This window comes from Lepisma saccharinum, chromosome 27, assembly GCF_977018435.1.
Source record: "Lepisma saccharinum chromosome 27, izLepSacc3.1, whole genome shotgun sequence".
In the NCBI taxonomy this organism is placed as follows: domain Eukaryota; kingdom Metazoa; phylum Arthropoda; class Insecta; order Zygentoma; family Lepismatidae; genus Lepisma; species Lepisma saccharinum.
Window position 1 is genome coordinate 19460754 of NC_139255.1, and position 22797 is coordinate 19483550.

General features: G+C 37.0%; 1 protein-coding gene across 1 annotated transcript in view; it reads left to right on the forward strand.

Moving 5' to 3' along the window:
• Window positions 1-22797, forward strand: part of LOC145980182 (dipeptidase 1-like) — a 319741-nt gene that overhangs the window by 267065 nt on the left and 29879 nt on the right. The window contains exon 8 of the mRNA XM_083113214.1: window positions 16236-16412. Coding sequence (XP_082969340.1) covers window positions 16236-16412 — 177 coding nt within the window. The remainder of the gene's footprint in view (window positions 1-16235; window positions 16413-22797) is intronic.

A 22797-nucleotide genomic window follows, 5' to 3' on the forward strand; every position in this document is an offset into this window, starting at 1 on the left:
AAAACAAACTACATTTCCTAAAGTTTTCCATGCCTCATTTTTAGAAAGAAAATTATTGTCAGCCTTACGAAAATAAACTTCTCGTACGACACTAAGATCTTCATGTTAAAGCGAAACCATTGTCCAAGTTTTCTTCCATCGTGTACAAGTGTTTATTCCTCCTATATTAGATGGAATAAAAGGAGCAACACAGACCTGTTCCAAATTATATTTTATTTTCACACAAATCCATGTTTGCCATTTAGTCGTGAATTTGTTTTGAAGAGTATATCGTACAAATGTTTGCCCGCACGAATTATACACTTCAAAAGCCTCACCTGAAGTTTCCCATTGTGATTAACATCTTTCAATTCTTCAATTATCTGCGACCTATGTTTAAAAATATCAGCCTTCAGGTATTCCCAAAGAAAGAAATCACAAGTAATTTGATCTGGCGACCGAGCCGGCCATGAGATGTCAGCATGTGATGAGATGAGCACAATCGCAGAGTCAAAGCCAGATGTGCTCTCAGGTCACTCGCTTCAAGCGTATCGTTCAACGAGTTGTGCGAGATAAATTTGAAAGTGTAAGACTCATCAGCTGTTTCTTATACAATTAGACTTTTACTCCTACATATTGCAACAACGTTGTTGTATTTATTTATTGCTTTCACATATACACAGCAATTTAATGTTTTTGGTTGCGAAATTCCCTTCCCTAACGCACAGAGTGTTATATTTACTTGCTTTTACATGAAACGAATGTCCCGGTCCTCGACTACCTACCTGTACTACATGCCCTTCTTCAAATAATTTACGTAACTGGATTCCCCCTGGTGCTTATATTCTCTTAGCTGAATTCGTTCGGACGAGTCGTGTGCAATGAAGCTTTGAGGCAGATCGGCTGAAGTGGGCTTGGGATAGAGACAGGCATTGGGAAGTCCGCCCCTTTATGCTGACCTACTTTTCTTCCGTAACCTTGGAAGTTTCCAGGAGCTCCACTTTTACGTACCCCCCCCCCCCCGCCCCAACACACACGCAAAAGTTAAGGCCGGCCATAAATAGAGGGATTACCAGATCGCGCTACTATGCCAGGGGTCCCGGGTTAGAATCCCGGCCTGGGCACGGATGTTTGTGAGCGTCCGTTCATCAATTTCATCACATCACAAAAAATGAAGTGAAATTACGCAAATCACTCAAGCAAGCAAGATTTAAATATATAGATTTATCTTGTTCAATGTGCAATAACGACATTAATGCTGGTTAAAAAATAATTCGATTGATTGAGTTGGTCTTTTTAAGTCCACTTTATGCACTGGAATGCATATCGGGACTGGACCTACAGTTAAAGGTGGGATCCGAAACACTATGTGCCTCCATCGGGAAACGAACCTTGGAACCCTTGATTACAAGGCGACAACGCTACCACTGCACCATCGGGGAAGCCCCTGGTTAAAATAGAAATGAATAAAAAAATATATACTTAACCATATAAAAATCGTCCACTGTGGCGTAGTGGTCATTGTAATAGGTGGCGCAGTGTTAGCGTTGTCGCGTTGTAATCAAGGATTCCCGGGTTCGATATCCGGTGGAGGCACAAGTGGTTCGGATCCCACTTTAAACTGTAGGTCTAGTCCCGATTAGCCTTTCTGTGCATAAAGTGGACTTAAAACAAAAACTCAAACAAGTTCTATCAAAGAGATAGAAAACGAAGCAAATTAATTGAAAGAGAAGACAATTAATAGTCATTTATAATATTAATCACTTCTGTTAACATTTGCTAAGTTATTAGCTTTTCTTACTTACAGTGAAACTAAATATTCTGGATGTATTCTATAATTAAAACTTAAATAATATTTATAGTGTTTGCAGATGAATTTTGGTATTTTTTTTAAATGATAGGTTGCTAAATATCTTCTGACATGTTTATTTACAGTTTAATGATAATGACACTAATTACACAGGGAAGCAAATTAAATTCAATTTAATGTTTTTTGTTTAAAAGGTGAACTTTATTATTTGTGCCATGCTGATCACGAATACGAAATTCCTTTTTCTCTATCACGCAAGGTTTTCTTACAAATCAAATTTCAAAATTTTAGCTTTTCCAATATTGCATGCTGTTTTATTATATTTTGTCTTGTCTTTAATCAGAAGAAGTAGCTTATCACACTAAACGCATCAACATGTTTATTTTAAAATTAATATAGACAGACACAAAGGATCCATGTAATATAGAAAACGACATATAGCAGAATATAATACACACACGAGAAAATCATTACACAATACATATTTTTTAGTTCTGTTCAGCTCGCTTTCTTCTGTAAGCTTTCCTAACTTTCTTGTGGTTTTCTTCTGGCGTTTCTCTGTACAATGCCCAACAGTAGTCAGCCATCATGCTAACACTCCAATGGCCTTGATACCTTTTCTCCATATCCCTCATGTCCTGATAGAACCGTTCGCCTTGTTCCTCACTTAATTCACCGAGATTTTATGGAAAGTTGTCAAGGTGTGAATGCAAAAAATGTAAATTGAGATTCATGTTACAACCCAGCTCTTGAACTTTAAGTAACATATCCTCAACAACTTCTCTGTAATCAGGACTTTTGTGATTCCCGAAGAAGTTCAAACTATACTTTTAAATGCTATCCAAGCATCTCTTTCAGCTACAGTCATTGTTTCCTCAAAGTCTTTATCATTCATTAATTTCCTAATGTCTGGTCCAACAAAAACACCTTATTTCACTTTGCCGTACGACAGGGATGGAAATTTGTTGCATATGAACTGGAAACATTGTCCTTCCTTGTTAAGTGCCTTCACAAATTGTTTAATCAGACCTAATTTGATATGAAGAGGGGGAAGTACAACTTTCTCAGAACTGACTAAATGTTGTACGATGTTCTTTGAATCCGGGTTCAACGTTTTCCGTATTGGCCAATCTTTTCTTTCCCAGTGGTAATTTCGTACCCTACTAACCCACTCACAGATGTAACATGGCATTTTCGTATATCCACATTGTAGTCCAAGTAAAATGCTCAAAACTTTAAGATCACCACACACCAACCAACCATGGTCCTCATATTTAATTTTATTTAGAACAAGTTTCATATTGCTGTAGGTTTCTTTTAGTGACACAGAATGAGCAATAGGAACTGAGGGGAACTTATTTCCATTATGTAACAGATTAAATTTTAAACTTGTTTTATTCGAGTCAATGAATAGCCTCCAATCAGTTGAAAGACAAGGAAAATTTAACTTAGTCAGCAAACCAGACACATCACAACAAAACATGTTGTTCCGCAAGCCAGCAAGTTATTTTCGTTAAGTCTGGAACCAAGAAGCTCAGCTGATTCTTTAGATAAATTTAGGTCTCTAACTAAATCATTGAGTTCGCTTTGAGTGAACGGTATAGGGTCACGAGATCCCTGAGAGGGTACATAAATGTCATCATCTTCCATTTCACTTCCTTTTACTGAATCACTTAGTGAACGAGGATCACATACACACTCAAGACTTGATGGAAGTGTCGGTACAGGCAAGTCTGGACCGTTCAACACAGGTCTCATTGCAGAGGGAATATTGGGATACACCATCCTCTTCTTGTTTCTAATATCTCGACCTACAATTTCACAGGAACAGAAGTAACAATCATTGCTGTGATCCTGAGGCTCCCTCCACGCCATGGGTATAGATGGCCGCTTTCCCGTGCTCCAGTTTCGTAAAGATTCCACACATGATCTACATACCTTGTGTGGAGCCCACGATTTATCTTGATCTCCTAGTTTCATTTTAAAGTATGCTTAATATGCTCTCTTTACAAAATCTGTAATTTCCTGTCTCTGTACCGGGGGAACAAATTCACCGCAGATGTAGCAAAACACATGTGGGCTATTCAGACAACCACGAGATGCCATGGCCACACCACAGTAATGTACCACACTGAACAACCAAATGTTAATGTAGATCAACGTATCATGGAAGCAAATTAGGACTTTTGACAGTTACATATAAAATTAATTTCAAATGATATATCAATGTTTTACATAATATTATTTTCAGCATTTAGGCAAGAAACATATTAATTAATTTAAATGAAACAAAACTTCTCTGTATTTAAAGCTTATTCGTCTCTATTACTTGTTGAATTATTTTGAAACGTACCAGTGACATCTAGCGACAATCACTTCAATTGCACTGAAATAGCAATTGAAGTTGCACATATATAAATCGTGAATTGCAAAAAATTCTTGCGTGATGTGAGAAAACTAATGCCAGTTTCAGCATCAGCAAGTTCAAATACATGTAAAACACCCAAAATTATAAAAACAACAGAACCCATGCGGCCCTGTGTTACAGTTTAATTATGTGTTACAGTTATTATTTTGTATATTTTTCTACACAAAATATTTGTTATTTTTGCCTATACAAATTATTGAATTTTAAATCTTTAGAGAAATTTTAGTGTTCTTATAGTTTACATATTACGTTTCCTTTTGTATGAGCTTCACCCTATAAATACACTATTAAATGATTACGAGATTAATGTATTTTCACCAAAAGTGATTCTGATATCTATAAAATCCTTATGTACATAACTTTATAAATTATTTATTATAAGTTATTTAAGTCAGTGACTTTTTTCTCAAATCAACCTGATTTAAATGAATCCACCTTGATATCAACCAAAATGCTTCAAACCTCAATTAGATGCAAAAGGTGTTAATCCACTTCTAATAATATGGAAGGGACAGGACAATCCCTGGCTTTCTAAGATTTAGGCAAACATTTAAACTCTTCCGATGTCCACATTAAAAATATCTCTTAAAATTTCTCCAGAATTCACTTGGTCGACCACTTCGTCTTCAGGAAATCTTCAAGACTTACGTTTTGAAGTCCTTTAAAACACAAACTAAGTACGAAAATCACTGAGAAATCTGTAGTAATTTATTTTGGTGGCTAAAACTATATTATTTCGAAAGGTAGTTTAACCAAAGGTGGCGATAGTTGAGCTTCTAAGGCAATTTACAAATCTTTAATGAGAGATATATTTCTGAAATTGAAAGAAATAACTCCTGTAATTAATTAACAACATGTACCAAATGGATATTTTGTAAAAGAATTAAAAAACCGTTACATGTGGGCCACCTTGGGAACAGGTCCCAAAGGCGGCCCACGGCTTATAGTTGCATAGAAAATGTAAATTGTGATCATGAAAACATATTTAGTCATGGTTATTGATGTTTCTACAGTTCATTAGAGAAAATTGATCGTCTCCAATTTATTTACATGCATTACGTACAATAACGACGAATGGTCGACCTCCGTGGCTGAGTTGTTAGCACAGCCCCTACAACGGCAGCAGGTCCCGGGTTCGAATCACGGGCTGGGAATGGGTGTTCTTTGTGAATTTCACTTCATCAATGTCATCACATCATCACTCATTCTATTCTTCGCGATTAGCCTAAAGTACCAGAAAAGCGAAATAAAATAAACCAAATGAGCCGTGACCCACCTTAGGAACTCGCTTCTGGATCACGTTTTTAAACAAAAAGAGATATCGTTGCTTTGACACAAAAAAACATTATTACAATGTAACTACATGAACGAAAATATAATTAAACGAGATTCAAATTATGTATAAAATATTAACGTTCGTTAATTTCAAGGACGTACACACACACATTTCTTACTTTCCTGAATATAACAGCGAAGACTAATCTGCTCGTTCCCAAACACAATAACTTAATAGAATGGCTGCTGGCAACAGTTCGTTTTCTGCATGGTGCACCAGAGAGGGATTGGATACATTAACGTAGTGCCATTTATTAGCTGTGTTAAATACTCATATGATTTTCGTAAAGTGGGCCACCTTGGGAACACGGCCTACCTTTGGCTCACCTACCTTATTTGAACCTGGCTACACTGTACTCAGGTACCCCACGTAAGATTTCTGATGAGGTCACAATTCAGTTATTTAAGGTTCTACTTGAAACCATGGATGTGACTTTCAATTGTAAACCATGCAATGAATAAAAAAAAAATATGGATCTCTTTATTTTATGTATTTGAAGTGCATAGTTGCCACAGACATAAAAATGGTGAGTAGGAATGGAGCTTCCAGCGAACCATCTCGTTTCCTTTTGCCATTAACTAAGCATAGTGTGCACGCATAACAGCTACGTCTCTTTACTTTATACTTCGTGCTTTACCAATTTATACGTTACTGAGCGAGAGTTGTTCTTAGAAACGTTTTGAATTTTACCCCTGTGCTGGACTTAAAACAATATTTTCGTATCCGGTTACGGTACTCTTACATGGTATGCATGTAAGCAAACATAAAAAACTTCAATTTTTTTTTCTGAAAAGTTGCGTCTTGTGTGCTTAAGAAAACCGTTTTCGACGTTTATTTTATTCTGAATAATTAGTGAAGCATTCAAAGTTCCATTAATTAATCTCATCAATACAACTAGCCAATTATTTGGAAATATAATATGGTATATTACACCTGTAACGTTTTGATTAAATTCCATCAGACTTAGTGGGCCTCCCCGATGGCGCAGTGGTAGCATCGTCGCCTTATAAAGAAGTTTCATACCCGGTGGAGACACATAGTGGTTCGGATCCCATTTTAAGCTTTAGGTCCAGTCCCAATTACCCCTACTGTACATAAAGTACACCAACTCAACAACAACAAATAGCAAAGCACATGGGAGCACTTTACTTCTTTACTTTTCTCAAACTTTTGTCTAATAGCGGCCATGGTATGAGTGATGACATTGAAACTTATAAAGGATCACTCACCATGAATATCTATCTATACGTAGACGGGATTCGAACCCAGACCCTTTGTGGGGATACCGAAGGAGAGAGAGAGTAAGGGGACAAGGTGATAGAGACAGACAGAGAAAGAGAGAGAGACTGTTTGTTTCAAGTCTACTTTAATCTAAACACAGATAGACTAATCGGGACGTGACCTACAGTTTAAAGCGGGATCCAAACCACTCTCTCCCTTCACCTGGTGCTGACCACCACACGCCTTCATTGGTACCATGTTGCAGAATTCATGAAAGGATTGCAATACTGTAAAGTTGAAAACCGTAAAATGTTTTTCTCTCTCGTTTCATAACTTTGCTGCCGACCCCCGTGGAGGAGTGGTTACGCAACGTCAGGAGATCCCGCTTTCGAAACCCCGCGTACGCATGGATTTTCTTTGTGAACGTTCCTATATGATATAGTCAATCATCTTCATCGTCGCGTTTAACCAGAAGTGGAAAAGCGACGGTAAATAATAAAATTCAATTGAAATCAAATTACCACTTTGCCATATATCTCTGAATACGTAAAGCTAGAAGGTAAAGTTAATCACTGCACATTGAAGAATGGCACGGGGAAATATGAACCCTACATGCTCGATCCAGGCCAACGGTGGAGACGAAATAATCAGCACCTTGCTGATTTGTTTTCCCAGGTATTTCTTAAGGCTGGGTGAACCACAAAGCCAGTCCATTTCTGAAATCAGTAATTTCAGGAATCGAACCTGGACCTTCCTAAGCATCCGAATTTGTGTTAAATAAAGTAAATAATCATAGAAAATGACACAAAATGCACGTCTGTTGAGATATAATATATTTATTACTTTACATATGTAAATTTCAGTAACGTAGAATTATATCAATATACAAATTCGTTATAGTTATCAACGGTGGCTCCCAATCCCGAGGTGGACTAAATTAAACGTTTCCTGTTAGTGGGAGAAGCTTCTGAAATGTGGCAAAAGTCAAGATGATTTATCAAAGACATAGAAAACTATTTAGGAGCTATTCTATTGGCCTAGCATTCAGTTTAGTTCTGGATATCGTGCTTTCAAGTTCTGTATACGAATCATGTTATTAATTTTCTCTGCAACTCACATGGTCGATAATCGAAGAGAATCTAACTTCATGTCGTAGTTTAGTTCTATGTCTACGAAACACGCAGGACTAAACAATTTTCATTTGTCGACTGTATACTTTCAACCTAGTACCTTACATATGTTAGAATCCACAATAAAATATATTTCTTTAAAAAGCCTGACGTTTCAAAGATGTACTAGTGTAGAATGGACATTTTCATGTATTTATATTAAATATCTAAGATTTGAATATGTCGCCGGAGCACCATCAATGTGAAATTAATTGAATTAAATTATTAATCCTATGATTATTCCTGAAAAACGATTTAGAAAAAAGAATAACTTCGCAATAGTATTTTGTTGGCCAACATTTTCTTTGTCAAAACTTTCACACGATCCAATGTGATGTAATTGATTTTAAAATCCAGACTATACTGTCGTATTATAACTGTGAATCATAATTCATATTTCTCACCAAATCACATTATTTCATTGCCTGAATACTAATATTCACAATAAATTTCAATCTCAAAACTTTTACAGGTAGTTACAAATTGTGTCAGAGTTAAAATGAACATGAATCTGATTAATCAATCGTGAATTTTACAAAATTCTACAAGAACAGAGGATGAGTTAGGACGCAAAACACCGGGAGTCTACCGTATTACCTGCATATGTGGGAAAGAATGCAGTGGGCAAACGGGTAGGACACTAGAACAGCGCTCTAAAGAACATCAAAGTTTCATCAAGTATTTCCACCCTGAAAAGTCGGGACTAGCAGAACATTCAATCAACGAGGGACATGGACAAGATTTCAGCAACACAGAAATCATAGCCAAAACTTCAAACTTGAAACTACTGGGACCCTATTATCAAGGAAGCAACAGCCATTTGTGAAGAAATAGACAATTTTAATCGCGACACGGGGCTCGAACTGAACCCAGACTGGTTAGCGTTAGTTACCAGATTTGTGGAGGAGCTCTAGGCGATTAATAAAGTGAAATACACCTTTTGTACTTCCTGGTTACATATTATTATAGTAAACAATTTTTTTCAGTGGGTTCGGACACATACTATGTACACCCCTGTTTAGTACCCATCAATGTAATAAAATAGTGATATGGAATGAAATTTTTCTTTCTCCGGCTGAAGCCGCTTGCCACGCTTAATCAGAGGGTGTACGCACGCTTATGGGTCTTCAATATTCATTAAAGTTCGGCCCTTTCCAGTGTATAATGTGCCTTCACTATGAATCGAATACGGGATCTGTTGGTAACAGGGAGACAGCGTTGCTTATCCAAACTACATTATCTTGGAGGTCTATTGTTTTCTCACGAAAAATTTGATTAATTTTCCTACTTCTTAAGCCATTTTTATTCATAAACTTGCACCTAACTTTCAGGAACCTTTTCACGATGTTTTTTAGCTTGTGTATTCAGTCTATTGCAAACCTATCAACCCTTCTTTATACGTACTTCATTGGTCCACAAATAAGAACTGTCACGCATTAAGTATTTTTACACTAGTCCTGTGGTACATTACGTTAGTTGTTCGATGTACAGTCACAGGCAAAAAGAAAATGGGAGGCCTGGGTTCTGAAATATTCACTTCCCTGCAAGGCGTCATGTGTGTTGCCTATATCTACGAGAGTGGCAGAAGTTGCCATTGAACATTTGTTACAAAAAGCCACTTATCGTCTTGGAGTTAAGCAACACACGTAATGCCTTGCAGGGAAGAGAGTATTTCATGATGTAGGTGGCCCATTTTTATTACTGGTGACTGTACGTCTCGCCTTGGAGGGTTACTGATTGACCTTCTGATCTGTCCAAATACCATGAGGTTTGTAATTTAACCTATTTCATGTAACGATCTATGACCCCCTTGTAGTTATTGTGCATAGAAGAAAAATGGTAATAGGGGATCATTTGTTACTTTCTAGTTGTAAACGGATTTACGCCGGCCTCCGTGGCTGAGTAGTTATCAGCACTCTACAACGCCAGGGGTTTCGGGTTCGAAATCCTGCCTGGGCATGGTTTCTCGTCAGTGACAATTCTTCAATATCTTCACATCATCACTCATCCGTATGTTCACGATCAGCTAAACGTGGCAGAAAAGCGAAGTAAGATATACCAAATCAATCAACCAATTAAAGGATGTTCATAATATTTTTATTTTCTCAAAATATCTGGAGGGGTTGTTACACTCTGGCTGTACTGCAGATGTCTTGCCAGTCAGTTGCCCGCAATTGCTCAAAGGCTTCGGCTTAAGGGATAGTTGCCAGAAGCTTGGGTTATGTAAGAAATTATTATGGTTTCGAGGGCAGTGCCTCTCACAAAGATAAGTCTGGATGCGAAGCATTTGCTTCGTCCCGGCCCACTTCAATTGTTCTCCCAGAGTTCCAAGTGCGAGACACGCGGCTCTGCTAATAAACAAGAGAATACCTGAATGCGTCTCGGGAGAAACAAAAGGGAGCAGCGGGGGATTAGGTGCAGATGGAAAGAGACTCTCTGCTTCCTCCCCCTCTGCTTCTTATTGATCTACTTCTCGCCAGCTGCTGACAATTCCATTTCATTCTCTCTTTGGCCCGGAAGGAGGTTGAAGGGGGGAGTTATGGAAATAAGACACTGAACGAATAAGTAGGTACCTGCGGCACGGACGAAATGCGATTTCACGTATTTGAATTGTTATCTCTCGACGGTTTGTTGCTCCAGTGCTTAGGAAATGTGAGATTGTGGGTTGGAATGTAGTAGCTGACGATTGGGAATAATTAGGCACATACGTAAATGTATTAACCCGTAAAGACGAGGGCGACTTTAAAATATATGTTTTGATGATTTCTAATGAGTTCCTGAGTTCAATCTTCTCAGTACCTTTCCAGTGAACTCTTCCGAAGGTTTGGACCTTGATTCACATGCGAGACTTTTTATTTCCCCTCCCAGGCCCATAGATACACTGCTTGGGCAAATTTCACCCACATTCAAGCCCATCCGTTTGAGTTTGATATTTCAACATTTTTTTATTTTTCATATTTTTATGAAGGGCTTCACCGGTGGTGAAGTTGTAACATCGTCGCCTCGTAATCAAGTAATCAAGGTGTCCCGGGTTCGATACGCGGCGTATACAATTGCACAGTGGTTCGATCCCACTTTAAAATCTAGGTCCAGTCCCGTTTACCCTATCTGTGCATAAAGTTGACTAAAACAGCAATGCAATCAATGAAAAATTATTATATAATTTATATCAATTGTTCAATACAATAGAATGTTCAAACCTAATACAATTAGTTCAATGAATGAATGTATTATTATTTTCATGCTTTAAAAATTTATAATTCGGGTATTATCGAAGCAATTTTGCTTGTGGATAAAATTTACACAGAACGTGTCCTTTCGGGTTAAAGAAGGGACACTTGCAAATTATCAATGGAGCATTTTGTGTGTCTTCTCTTTCTATTAGTGCCATTCTCACATCATGCGTAGCATTTGAAGTTGTGGCTTCTTTGAGAGAAAATTTTCCTTGGCATTTATAATCTAATTGAAATTCTTACGTCTTACCTTAGTGTAAGACAGGGTAATTCGTCTTGTTTGTGGAAGAGCGCTCTTACAAGCACGCGTGGAACTCAGAGCGAGAAAGGTTACTGTAGCGTTGTAACAAGAATGGGTAGGTGGCGCACAGCGTTGCCAGCAACTTAAGCTTAAAATACGCGGAAATATCTATGAAGTTTTACACAAACATTCAAATTCAAAACGAACCCATACTCACCACATTCAGCAATACTATGGTTAGCGGATGACTGTCGGGGCGGGACAAAATTTACAGGCAAGTAAAATAACTTCCATACTAAAGTTAGGAGGAAAGTAAGGAATTTTAATGATTCAAATTTGTAGAGAAAATCTTTTGTCATTTACCTTCTTGTTTTTTGAGGAAGTATTCAGTAGAGAGCAGCGACTTGTATTTTGTAAATGCATTTTCTTCGGAGGAGGAGTAGTTATCGTAATGTACTACAAACACAAGGATCCTAAGTTAGTGCCGGCCCCCCTGTCGATGCACATCGCGCTATGACGCCAGGGGTTCCGGGTTCGAATACCGGCCTGGGAATGGATGTTTGTGAGTGTCCATTCATCAATTTCATTACATCATCACTCATCCTCATCTTCGCAATTAACCAAAAGTGGCAGAAAAGCGAAGTAAAATCAAGCAAGTCAATCAAAATAAATGAATCCTAAGTTCGTACCCTTAACGAGAGATGCAGTGTTATATATGTGTACCTTTTATTTTCTGTCGCTTTTCTGTCACATTTGGCTAATCGTGGCAATGAGAATGATTGTTGATGGACTTGAACCAGGAATTTTCGATGGCAATGATCTCTCAATGCCCTTCGCCACCGAGGCGGCGAAGTGGATGTTTCATCGTTTTTTTCACCATGCATTATCGTCGCCAATAACCCCAGAACTTGACTACCGAGGTAGAATTACAAAAATGGGAATATTAATAAGAAACAATCTTCTGTGGTGGATTAAATTTATTTTTGTAAGACAATTTGTTAGTTGATAATATATTCTGAAATGTTATCGAGTTTAACTGTGGAAAATTTTGAAAATTAGAAGTTTAATCTCACGCTGCTTCTGACCATCTGTCCTACTCAAGTTGCCCCTGTTCCTTCCAACAACTGTTTATTTACGCACACTTACGCAATAAATTAGAAGTCATTAAAGAAAAAAATCCAGTCTGGGTGGTAGAGAAGTAAGAAACGAAGATTGTATGGCTTTTGTCAAAGATTTCAAATTAAATTAAAAACATCTAGATAAAAAAATCTTATAAAATTTCAAAGATTATGTTAGTATTTTTAAAGATGGCACAGAAAACCAACACATCATTCCATTACATACAAACTTATACACAGGCGCCGAAAATAGTACACACATTTTGTGTATTGACACTCAGAAACAAACACACTGCAAGTGTGGAAGCGAGATGGAGGCCTTGAGGAGGAAAGTTCGCAGTCTACGGAGCGGTCGCCAGCCTCCACAAGTGTACGCGAGTTGCCGAAGCATGCTTAAGTGACAGTAGTTGTATTTCGGCAATAGATATATTTTACCAATTCAAAATTAGCGGGAAATATTTTAGAAATTCATATTGAAGTTTCAATGTTTGCAAAGCCCACCTTCGTGGCGTAGTGTTTTCCATAACGCCCTACGACTCCAGCGGTCTGGCTATGCGTGATCTTTGTGAGTGACCATTCATCAATTTCATAATTATTATCACCATCCTGGTCTTCGCGATGAGCCAAAGTGGCAGATGAATGAAGTTAAATAAATTAAATCAATCAATCAATCAATACATCCTAGCCCTCATAGTATTGTATCTTAATTTTGCTATTGCGTTACACGCACAATTAATATAATATTACATGAAATACGCAGATTCAAATATTTATATATTTAAATGCCTTGAATGTACAATAACATCAACAACAACAATATAAAAATTGAAATCATAGCCGATTCAGCTCATGAATGCACACACAAACTTTCTAATAACATATATAGTAACCTCGGCAAGCAGTACCCGTACATATCCTTAGACCCCAGAGGCTCTCACCACCTCGCAATTTCATAGAACGATAGTGTTATTTTATTTAATCTTCTATCCGCTTTCATGTTTCAATCTATACCGTTGCAGAATCTCCAAAAATGATCTACAATGAGCAGTTTTCCACTTGCCAACACCATCCCATCTCTGAATGGACACATATTATAAAATCAAGAGATGTGAATGAGCCCATAGAACTGACTTGTATACAAATATATCTATCAATCTAAATGAAAGTGTGCACTAGTCTTCATAACCTCATCACATACATTGTGCATGAGCTCTGGATATATCCGGCCATATATGGCTTTCTTTCTTGTTAAGCAGGTTTATATGTGCCTACGTACTGCATTACGCAGGTCAATCCACACCCTGGTTGAACCAGGAGCCATAATATTAACATGTATTCTTATCAACGTGTATCATCTGGCTACACTGTCTTGCATTTTCTCTTTCATTTGATGCCCAAAAAGTTCTCTCCGGTTAGGAAATTTCACACTTTTTACTGTTACAGGTTGTGTTTCTTTATATCAGTGATTCCCAACTATGGCTTCCGCGAGATATTTTTAGGGATAAACGAAAACACAATGAAAAACGAAAACAAAAATATTATTAGGAATTAGCAAGATAAATAGTACGATGCAATAGATACGTACTCTCAATCTCTAATCTCTATCCACTGATAATTTAGACTGGATTGCGTCACCTTTTAACTTCGCAGACATTTCGGAGGAAATAGATTTTACAACTTGCGAACGAGATGACTTCGCTGATCTCAGCGCTGATTTCACATTCGAAGTTAAGTTCACGAAGAGTGAGGCATCGGTGGCTGCTTTTTGGCTTGGAGTGGCAGAGGAATATCCTAACCTAGTGAAGAGAACAATTGACGTACTTTTGCCCTTTTCAACTTTATATTTGTGCGAGCAAACCTTCTCTGCTGTGGCGACAATAAATTCCAACGCAAGAAACGAACCTTGATGATAATGTGCATGTTTCGTTGTCAACTGTAAGACCTGGTATCAAGCATTTGTGCTCTAAGCATCAATCGCAAGTCTCACATTAATAAAACAACACTCCTTTGTGTGATTTCCATTGTACTAAACTGTATTCTATTCTGATGTTCGTTCCTTATATTTGTTTTCAATAAATTAACAACATTAGTACTGGAGTAGGTATTTATTTTACGATAAAATTCAAAATGTTCCAGATGACATATTCCACTTCGATTTATGACTAAAAGTTGAAAAAAAAAGATATAAGAAGGGTACCTTAAATTTTTAATATTATTCCCAAGGCTGTCGGTACGGTTTGTACAGTAAAAAACATGAGTTTTAAGCCATGATTTAATGATTCAGTAAAGATGATAAATTTCTCCTAACTACTGCTCTCATGATCGTGAAAACACTCCCTATGCATACATTGCAAAATCGAATCTTAAGTTTGTATAAAAGTATAGTAAATAAGAAATTTATGTTTTTATATTCAAGAAAACAAAGCATTTAGAAGTGTCAGATGAAAAAGAAAAAGCTATACAAGATTTAGAACAGGTCAATCCCACTTTGTGTGATTTGATCTATTCTCTATGATTCCAGATATAGTTTCAATTTTTTCGTTGAGAATTGCACTTTTATAATGGACATCATTCTATTACTTTGAAGTGCCACTTTACTATTGAAATATTGTCTTCTATAAACTATATCCTTTCAATGAATTTTCTCTTTAAATGTGAATTTTTGACCACACATCCATGCAATTCGCTATCATTCCTTGAAAATATATTTTTGAAAAGTAACTGAGGTACAGTTAATTTGCTCAAATAGTAACTCAGTTAACATTAGAGTTACTGTTTTTGTTAATACCTGTTACGGTTTCCGTGACTTCAGCAGTTACTTAAATCGATGGCTTAACTGCAAATGAGTTATTTTTGACTTTTACTGATGATCATTTAAACTTTACACTAAGCTTCATTAATAAAATAAACGTAGTTACTTATTTTATAAACTTACAGTTACACACTTGAAAACTAACTGATTACATTTACTAATTTTTAAAAAGTAGCCAGTTATAGTTTCTCATTTTATAAAGTAAATCATTAAAGTTGTCGTTGCTCAGAAAAAGTAACTTACTTGTAGTTTACTTGTAGCGTACAACTCCTGCGTGTGCCTAATCTACAATTACTTGTAATTTGTTGGAGTTGATGTTTAAAGTCCGCTTTATGCACAGTAAGGCTAATCGAGACTGGACCTATAGTTTAAAGTGGGATCCGAACCACTTGTGCCTCCTCTTGGTATCGAACCCGGGACCCCTTGATTACAAGGCAATGACGACACCACGGCGCCATGGGGGAGGCGCAGAACTTACTTGTAATAAATACGTTACAAGTAACTGTTATTTCAAAACACTAACCCTTATTCACGTTCTTATCTCGTGTTCTATTCTGTGTCCCAGAAATCTGTTGAGCCAAACGGCGCTGAAGGGGAGAGAACGGTAGAATGCGAATCAGCGGAGCAAAACCGAGCCCGCTGGTGCAAACGGCTGCTAGCTGCACTCACTTAGCCTCTTACGCTGTCATTTGTCGAGTCTTCTCGAGTCATCACTTGCTCAGAGACATGATTTTCTTTTAATTGCTCCAGAGATTCCAGAGACAGAGTATAGACTCCAATTACATCTGCTACATACTGTTAATGTACCTATACCACTAGACTTATTAGTGCACGTGGAATTCTTTATTTTAGCAACTCTAAGTGAATGTGTTTTCTCCTCTCTCACAGTTGGTGGTGAGGGAGATGAACCGCCTGGGGATGATGATAGATCTCTCGCACGTTTCTGTTCGAACGATGATCGATGCGTTGCAGGTTACGAAAGCTCCAGTGATATTCTCGCATTCGTCTACGCATGCGCTCTGCAACAGTTCCAGAAATGTTCCAGACCACGTTCTTCGTATGGTGGTAAGTACCTAATTACTTCCCTAATTCTCAACTTTGGATTTGCAACATTTTTTTAACATTCATCAGTAAATAATTCTTCCTCATGTAGAGCATTGTCTGCTAATGACAATAACACGCAATTAAGTACAAATAAATACAGCAAAAAAATTCAAATCAGCTCTCACGGTAGAGAAAGTTGGATAATTTTTTTAAGAGACAAGGTCAGATGTGAATAATACGTTTATAATCTGTGGCTTGCTTGATAAAATGAAAATTTAGCTTGCTTGTTTATGATAGAAGTGTATAATAGAACCTTGTTCAATGGAATAAATTTTATTATTATAATGCATTGTAGCTGAAGTAACTTTTAAAATTCCTGTGTCTGTTTAGTTCTTTTGGTTTTGGAAATATCTTGCTCGTTAAATTGGTATTCCCGATGCATAGTGGTAAAGCTGTCGTCCTTTAATTAAGAGATCCAGGGTTCGATCCTAAATGGTGACGCATTGCAAAGTGGTTCCACTTAAACCCTATGCTCAGACCCGATTCTCTCATCTTAACATAAACTGGGCTTAATACAAACTTTGGCAAACACGGTGAAAGCATTGTCCATTATATCATAGCAAGTATGGCAATACCAAGAGCTCGGATTCTTATTAAATTAACAGTGGTCCCGTGTTCGAATCCCGTTTTGGGCATGGCTGTTTTTTTGTGAGTGTTTGTTCATCAATTTCATCATATCATCTATCATTCTCATCTTTGCGATTAGTCAACACTGGCAGTAACTTAAACCAAATCTGTCAACCGACCTTATGTAATTACATATATTTTCGTTTCCATATCTATAGAAAAATGTAAAATGTTGGCGTATTATAATGTTATAAGCGAGATACGTTTTATGTTATATATTTTGAGGTAAGTATTGTACACATTTTACGTATGGAGTACACATTTTTGCATATAATGTGGTGTTTTTGTCATTTCCGCAGCTTTCAGTGAGTAATGCAGATAAATTGTGAAAAAAAAAAAAAAATATATAATTTTTGCAAATAATAATAACATTGATTTAATTGCGGTACGCTGTTTTATTTATTCGATTAGAATAAATATATTGTGGAAGTTTAAGTGACCTCTCACTGGGTCGCAACAAGCTTATAAACTGTTGTCATGCATGTCATCAGATTACCACTATTTTTGATTTGATTTAATTACTTCGCTTTTCTGCCACTTTTAGCTAATCGCAAATATGGGGATAAAATGCTGATAACTTGAAATAAACAAGGCAAATCAGAAACATACAGCACGAGTCCCTCAGAGAATCCTGCATATAGGTTTAGGACCAGACCCTCGTTAGCCTGCAAAATGTGCAGGGTGTAAAACTTTCCCTCCATCATGAATTTTTAAAGTTATTTAGGATATTACAATTTCATTATATCACAAAAAACTATTTTATTTTTTAAAAAAAATTAGTATAATTAATTTTACTGTCATGAAGCTAAAAATAGCACCAAAGACTAAGAAAATAGTAATTCTTAATATGCTCATATATTTATGTACATATTTCGTATGATTTGATTGATTGGCTTTAATTTAGTTCGATATTCTGCAACTTTTGGCTAAAGGCGAAAATGAGGATTGAGTTGTGATATGAAGATGTTCATAAAGAGACCTCACAGGGAACATGCACGGACCGGAATTCGTACCTGAGACCCCTGGCGTCGTAGCGCACTATCGGCGCGTATGATTTGATAGAAAAATGTTTAAGTAATATGTTTGTAGTGGCTGAAAATGGCACGACGTAAAGGGTACAAAATCGACGCATCCAACATAGCGTGCATGTTATGAAGATAAAGTTCAGTTTGGAATATATCAGTACGGAAGACCGGAAGCTGCCCCCTGTCACTGATGTTGACAGTTAATTCAACATCCCTCCGCTGGTGATTACTATATTATTCCATTTCCTTTAGTCTCGCCCCATTGTAAGTCCATTAGATTTACAGGCAACCTTCGTAAACAAATGTTGCACGTAGTGTTGTCTCGGCTCCAAGTACAATTTTCTCTACGAGAGAAATGTCAAAACCATCGAGATGGATGACGGGGAACAACTGAAAAAAATCCGATGCCCCAACAACTCTCCTCCCACCACACTCCTTTCGAACCATGCACAGTTGTTTTCTAATTTTAACGTTTCACGGTAAAATATTTATAAAATCTTTCACTAAGTTCTACTTCTGGGGCACGAAATAAATTCAATACGGATGTATATGAAGTACTTATTTTAAAAATATGATCAACACTTATTACATTTTATGATTATTTTATGAAAACACTGTGGTATAATGTATATAATGTATAAATATCCATGTTGCTGGTACCTTTTCTGGTGTCATGGTTCGGTAGTGATTTTTTAGCTAGCAGCAATAGGCGTGAGCAGCCAAATTTCTTGGAGGGTTCATTAAGGGGAATTTCAATTGCCTATCTGAACACATTTAGCCCAATTGTCGTAACTTCATGTTCCATTATATCAGGTTCAGTTCTTATACATGTTCTAATGCTTATTAGTATAAAAAATATTAGCTGATTGCCCGGTTTTGCCCGGATATTTATTAGACAGGAAAATAATGAATTCTAACTATAGTGTAGTGTTCTAGGACCCCTCTTGTTCATATTATTTGTCGATGACCTTACCGACCATCTCGCAGCCGCCTCTAGTAATTACCTTATTTTCGCAGGTGACTGTAAGATTTTCAGATAAATCTCCACTTCCAACGATACTCATCTTCTCCAGAATGATATAACAACGTTTTTTCATGGTGCCTAACATGGGAACTACATTAAATCCTGATAAATGTACTACTCTCACCATCTCTCTCAAAAAGAATCAGTTACAGTAACTTACTCAATCTTTGGCAATAACATCAAAGCAGTATCCTCTCATAAAGATCTGGGCATTGTTTTCGACCAAAAACTCACATTTGAAGAACATATTACAGGCACGACAAAAAAGGCTATGCGTCTCTTAGGTTTACTGTATCGTTTCACCGAAATTAGTGATATCTCAGCCCTCACTTTGTACTTCAAATCATTCATCTCGTATGGTCCATGGCATGTCCCACTCACCTCTCGAGAATCGATTCTGTACTTAACTTTTTCCATGCTATAGTTCGTTACAGGGTTCTCTCATTACTTAATTTTTCAACACCACATCTCCTGTTCTTTCTAAACTTAGACTCCCTATATGCGCGTACACTTAATGATTTTAGGTATCTTTACAAAATTGTAAATGGCAAAATCCGTTGCAACACGCTCCTCCAGGAATTCCACTTTCGAAAGCCTATGCGCTCAACACGCAACACAAATCTATTTTACACAAAAAAAACTACACTGGAAATTAAAAAAAAGTCTTCCACAGACTTCTCACTCAATATAACGACCTCCCATCAAGCGCTGATGTATATTCCACAGAGTATGCCTTTCGGTCAACCACCAGAACATATGTTGCTAAATAATATTTAATTGTGCTATCTTGACTTATATATATTAATATTTTGTATTATTTCGCTATTTTTATTTTTGTTCTTTTTTGTTCTTTTCATTGTTACTGATTTAATTGTAAAATGGCTACGCGCTGTATCTGAAATTTTCTCAATAAATAAATAAATAAATAAAAGAAACTTGGAGCTGAACGGCATTGGGAGTGTCACTATTCATCTTAGCGACCCCGAAAGCAATGGATTACATACTAATATTGGTCGTTTTACATGTCACCCCCTTTACACTCCCATCCCTAGGGGTGCCAGAGGTGTCTTGGAGTTGAACGGCATTGGGAATGTCACTACTCATCTTAGCAACCTCGAAAACTATGGATTTCACATTCATATCGGTCGTTTTCGATTATTTTTACATGTCACCCCCTTCCCACCCCCAACCCTAGAGGTCCCAGATGTGTCTTTGAGTTGAACGGCATTGGGAGTGTCACTATTCAGCTTAGAGACCCCGAAAACTATGGATTCCACACTAATATCGGTCGTTTTCGATTATTTTTACATGTCACAAACCCCCTTCCCACCCCAACCCTCTAGGGGTGCCAGAGATGTCTTGAAGTTGAACAGCTAATAGCACAAAATTACGCAGAATATGTTGTTTTCTACAGTTTGTACTGGGGATTTATCCCTTGTTTTAAGTAGCAAAATATTATATTCTCCATGTTTCTATTTTCCAAATTTCAATGTACATCTTTTTCATTATTGGTTATACTTTTCAATGTATCTAAAGGTCGAGAATGTATTGAAGTATAGAACGTAAGGAACATTGTGCTCATTTGAAATCAACGTTAATAATGTGGATTTTGTGTTCACACGGAATAAAATTGAAAATGTACAACAAGAAAAATACTTACTCCATTAGATATACAGCAGAACGACAATTATACAAGCAGTTGCACCAGGCCTCGTAAACAAGTCGTCTTTTAGAAATGGCGCTCTAGTATGCTCTTGTGAACTACAGAACTAAAGTAGTAGCTGTACTATAGCATTGTAAGAAGGGCGGTAAGGAGTCTTCGTCGGTCGCGTTCGTGCAATGGAAACCTACGGCCATGTGACTCATGGCTAACAGTGCAGTTAGTAATTGTAATCACGGCAGGAGAGATGGGAGGTGTGTCCGTGAAAAGGAGGACACCTTTCCAAGTAATAATAAGTTCTTTGATTACTTTACTTCGTATTTCTCTGTTGATTTAATCACTAACACTAACAAACGATGATTTGATGAAATAGTGATAAAGGAGACACACTAATACATTAATACATTACACAGTGTTCTTCGATTCTGAGAACAGGCATAAATCTTCCAATATAAGCTAACTAACTAACTCTCTAGCCTTCTTAAACCCGAAGGTTCATGGCTGCAGCAACACAGGCCTTCCATCTGTCCCTATCTTGAGCAAGATATATACTCTTTTCCATCCCTACCGATTTCCCTTAGGTCCATCTCAACGTTGTTCCTCCATCTTCGTCTTGGCCTTCCTATAGGTCTCTTACCATCAGGTTTCCCAACAAGAATCCTGTAAACTCCTCTTTCCTCTCTCATTCGTGCCACATGGCCTGCCCACCTAAGTCTTCTTGATTTAATTATTCTAATGATATCTGGACATGAATACAAATTATGTAGTTCTAAATTATGTAACCTTCTCCACTCACCTGTCTCCTCATCCCTTTTAGGTCCAAATATTTTCCTAAGGATCTTATTTTCAAATACTCTCAATTTGTTTTCCTCTTTCAATGTAAGGGACCAAGTTTCACACCCATATAATACTACAGGCAAAATTAATGTTGTGTATATTTTAACTTCATTACAAGGCGACGACGTCGAGTTTTAGAAATGAATGACTCTCCTATATTTTTTAACAGAAAATATACACACGCATACTCTCTCCTATATTTCTTAACAGAAAATACATATACACACACACACTATCTCCTATATTTTTTAACAGAAAATTTACACACACACACTAAACATTAAAGGAATAACAAATGTAATCTAGGTGCAAAAACTGACATTTCAGGTTCAAATTTGGAATATATGTACCATTACATTACATTATTTGCCATCATAGTATTATGAATTACATTAACCTACATATCTTAACAATTGAACCTGCACTTACATACCATACATGCACACACACTACTGATAACGTATTACTTACTTTACTCCACAGTATACATACTAATGAATAAAAATAACAAAAAAAATTGCAGACAGGTGGCAGTCATCGTAATTTACGTGCCCGAAATTTCGATGTTAAGATATATTTAGCAAAGAAACAAGTGAACCTGCAATATAATACTTATCACAAAGTACACAAATCACAAATCTAGGAGGTATCGCAACACCAGCAGTGAAACATAGGTAAGAAATAGCAAAATAAAAGTTTCCAATATAAGCAGAAAATATAAAATATAACATTGGATTAACTACGACAAGATATAAACCAATATACTCCACATAATACATACCTTTCACAATATAATGACGTTAACTTACAGGCCAAGACGAGGATGGGGGCATTTTGTTGAGATCGATCGTTTTGAAGCTGTATCTAAGTGAATAACTATTCAGGAATAAAATGAAACGTGTATTTCTAGCGAACAGAGATCAGCAAAATTAACTGAAATAGTAACAAGTAGAAGAAATAAAAATCCCAATCCGCGCGCCAGCATCGCGGGATCATGAACAGGTACAGTGATGAGACTATCATTTAAGCATCAGTATTTAGATATCTCACTGGCTCGTGCGTGATCAGCCCACCCCCCTCGCTTGTATGGTTTCTATTAAATATTGGTAAAGGGCAATGAACGTAATTTATTCTAATCGTCATTTACACATGCTCTCGCAGCCAAACAGTTCA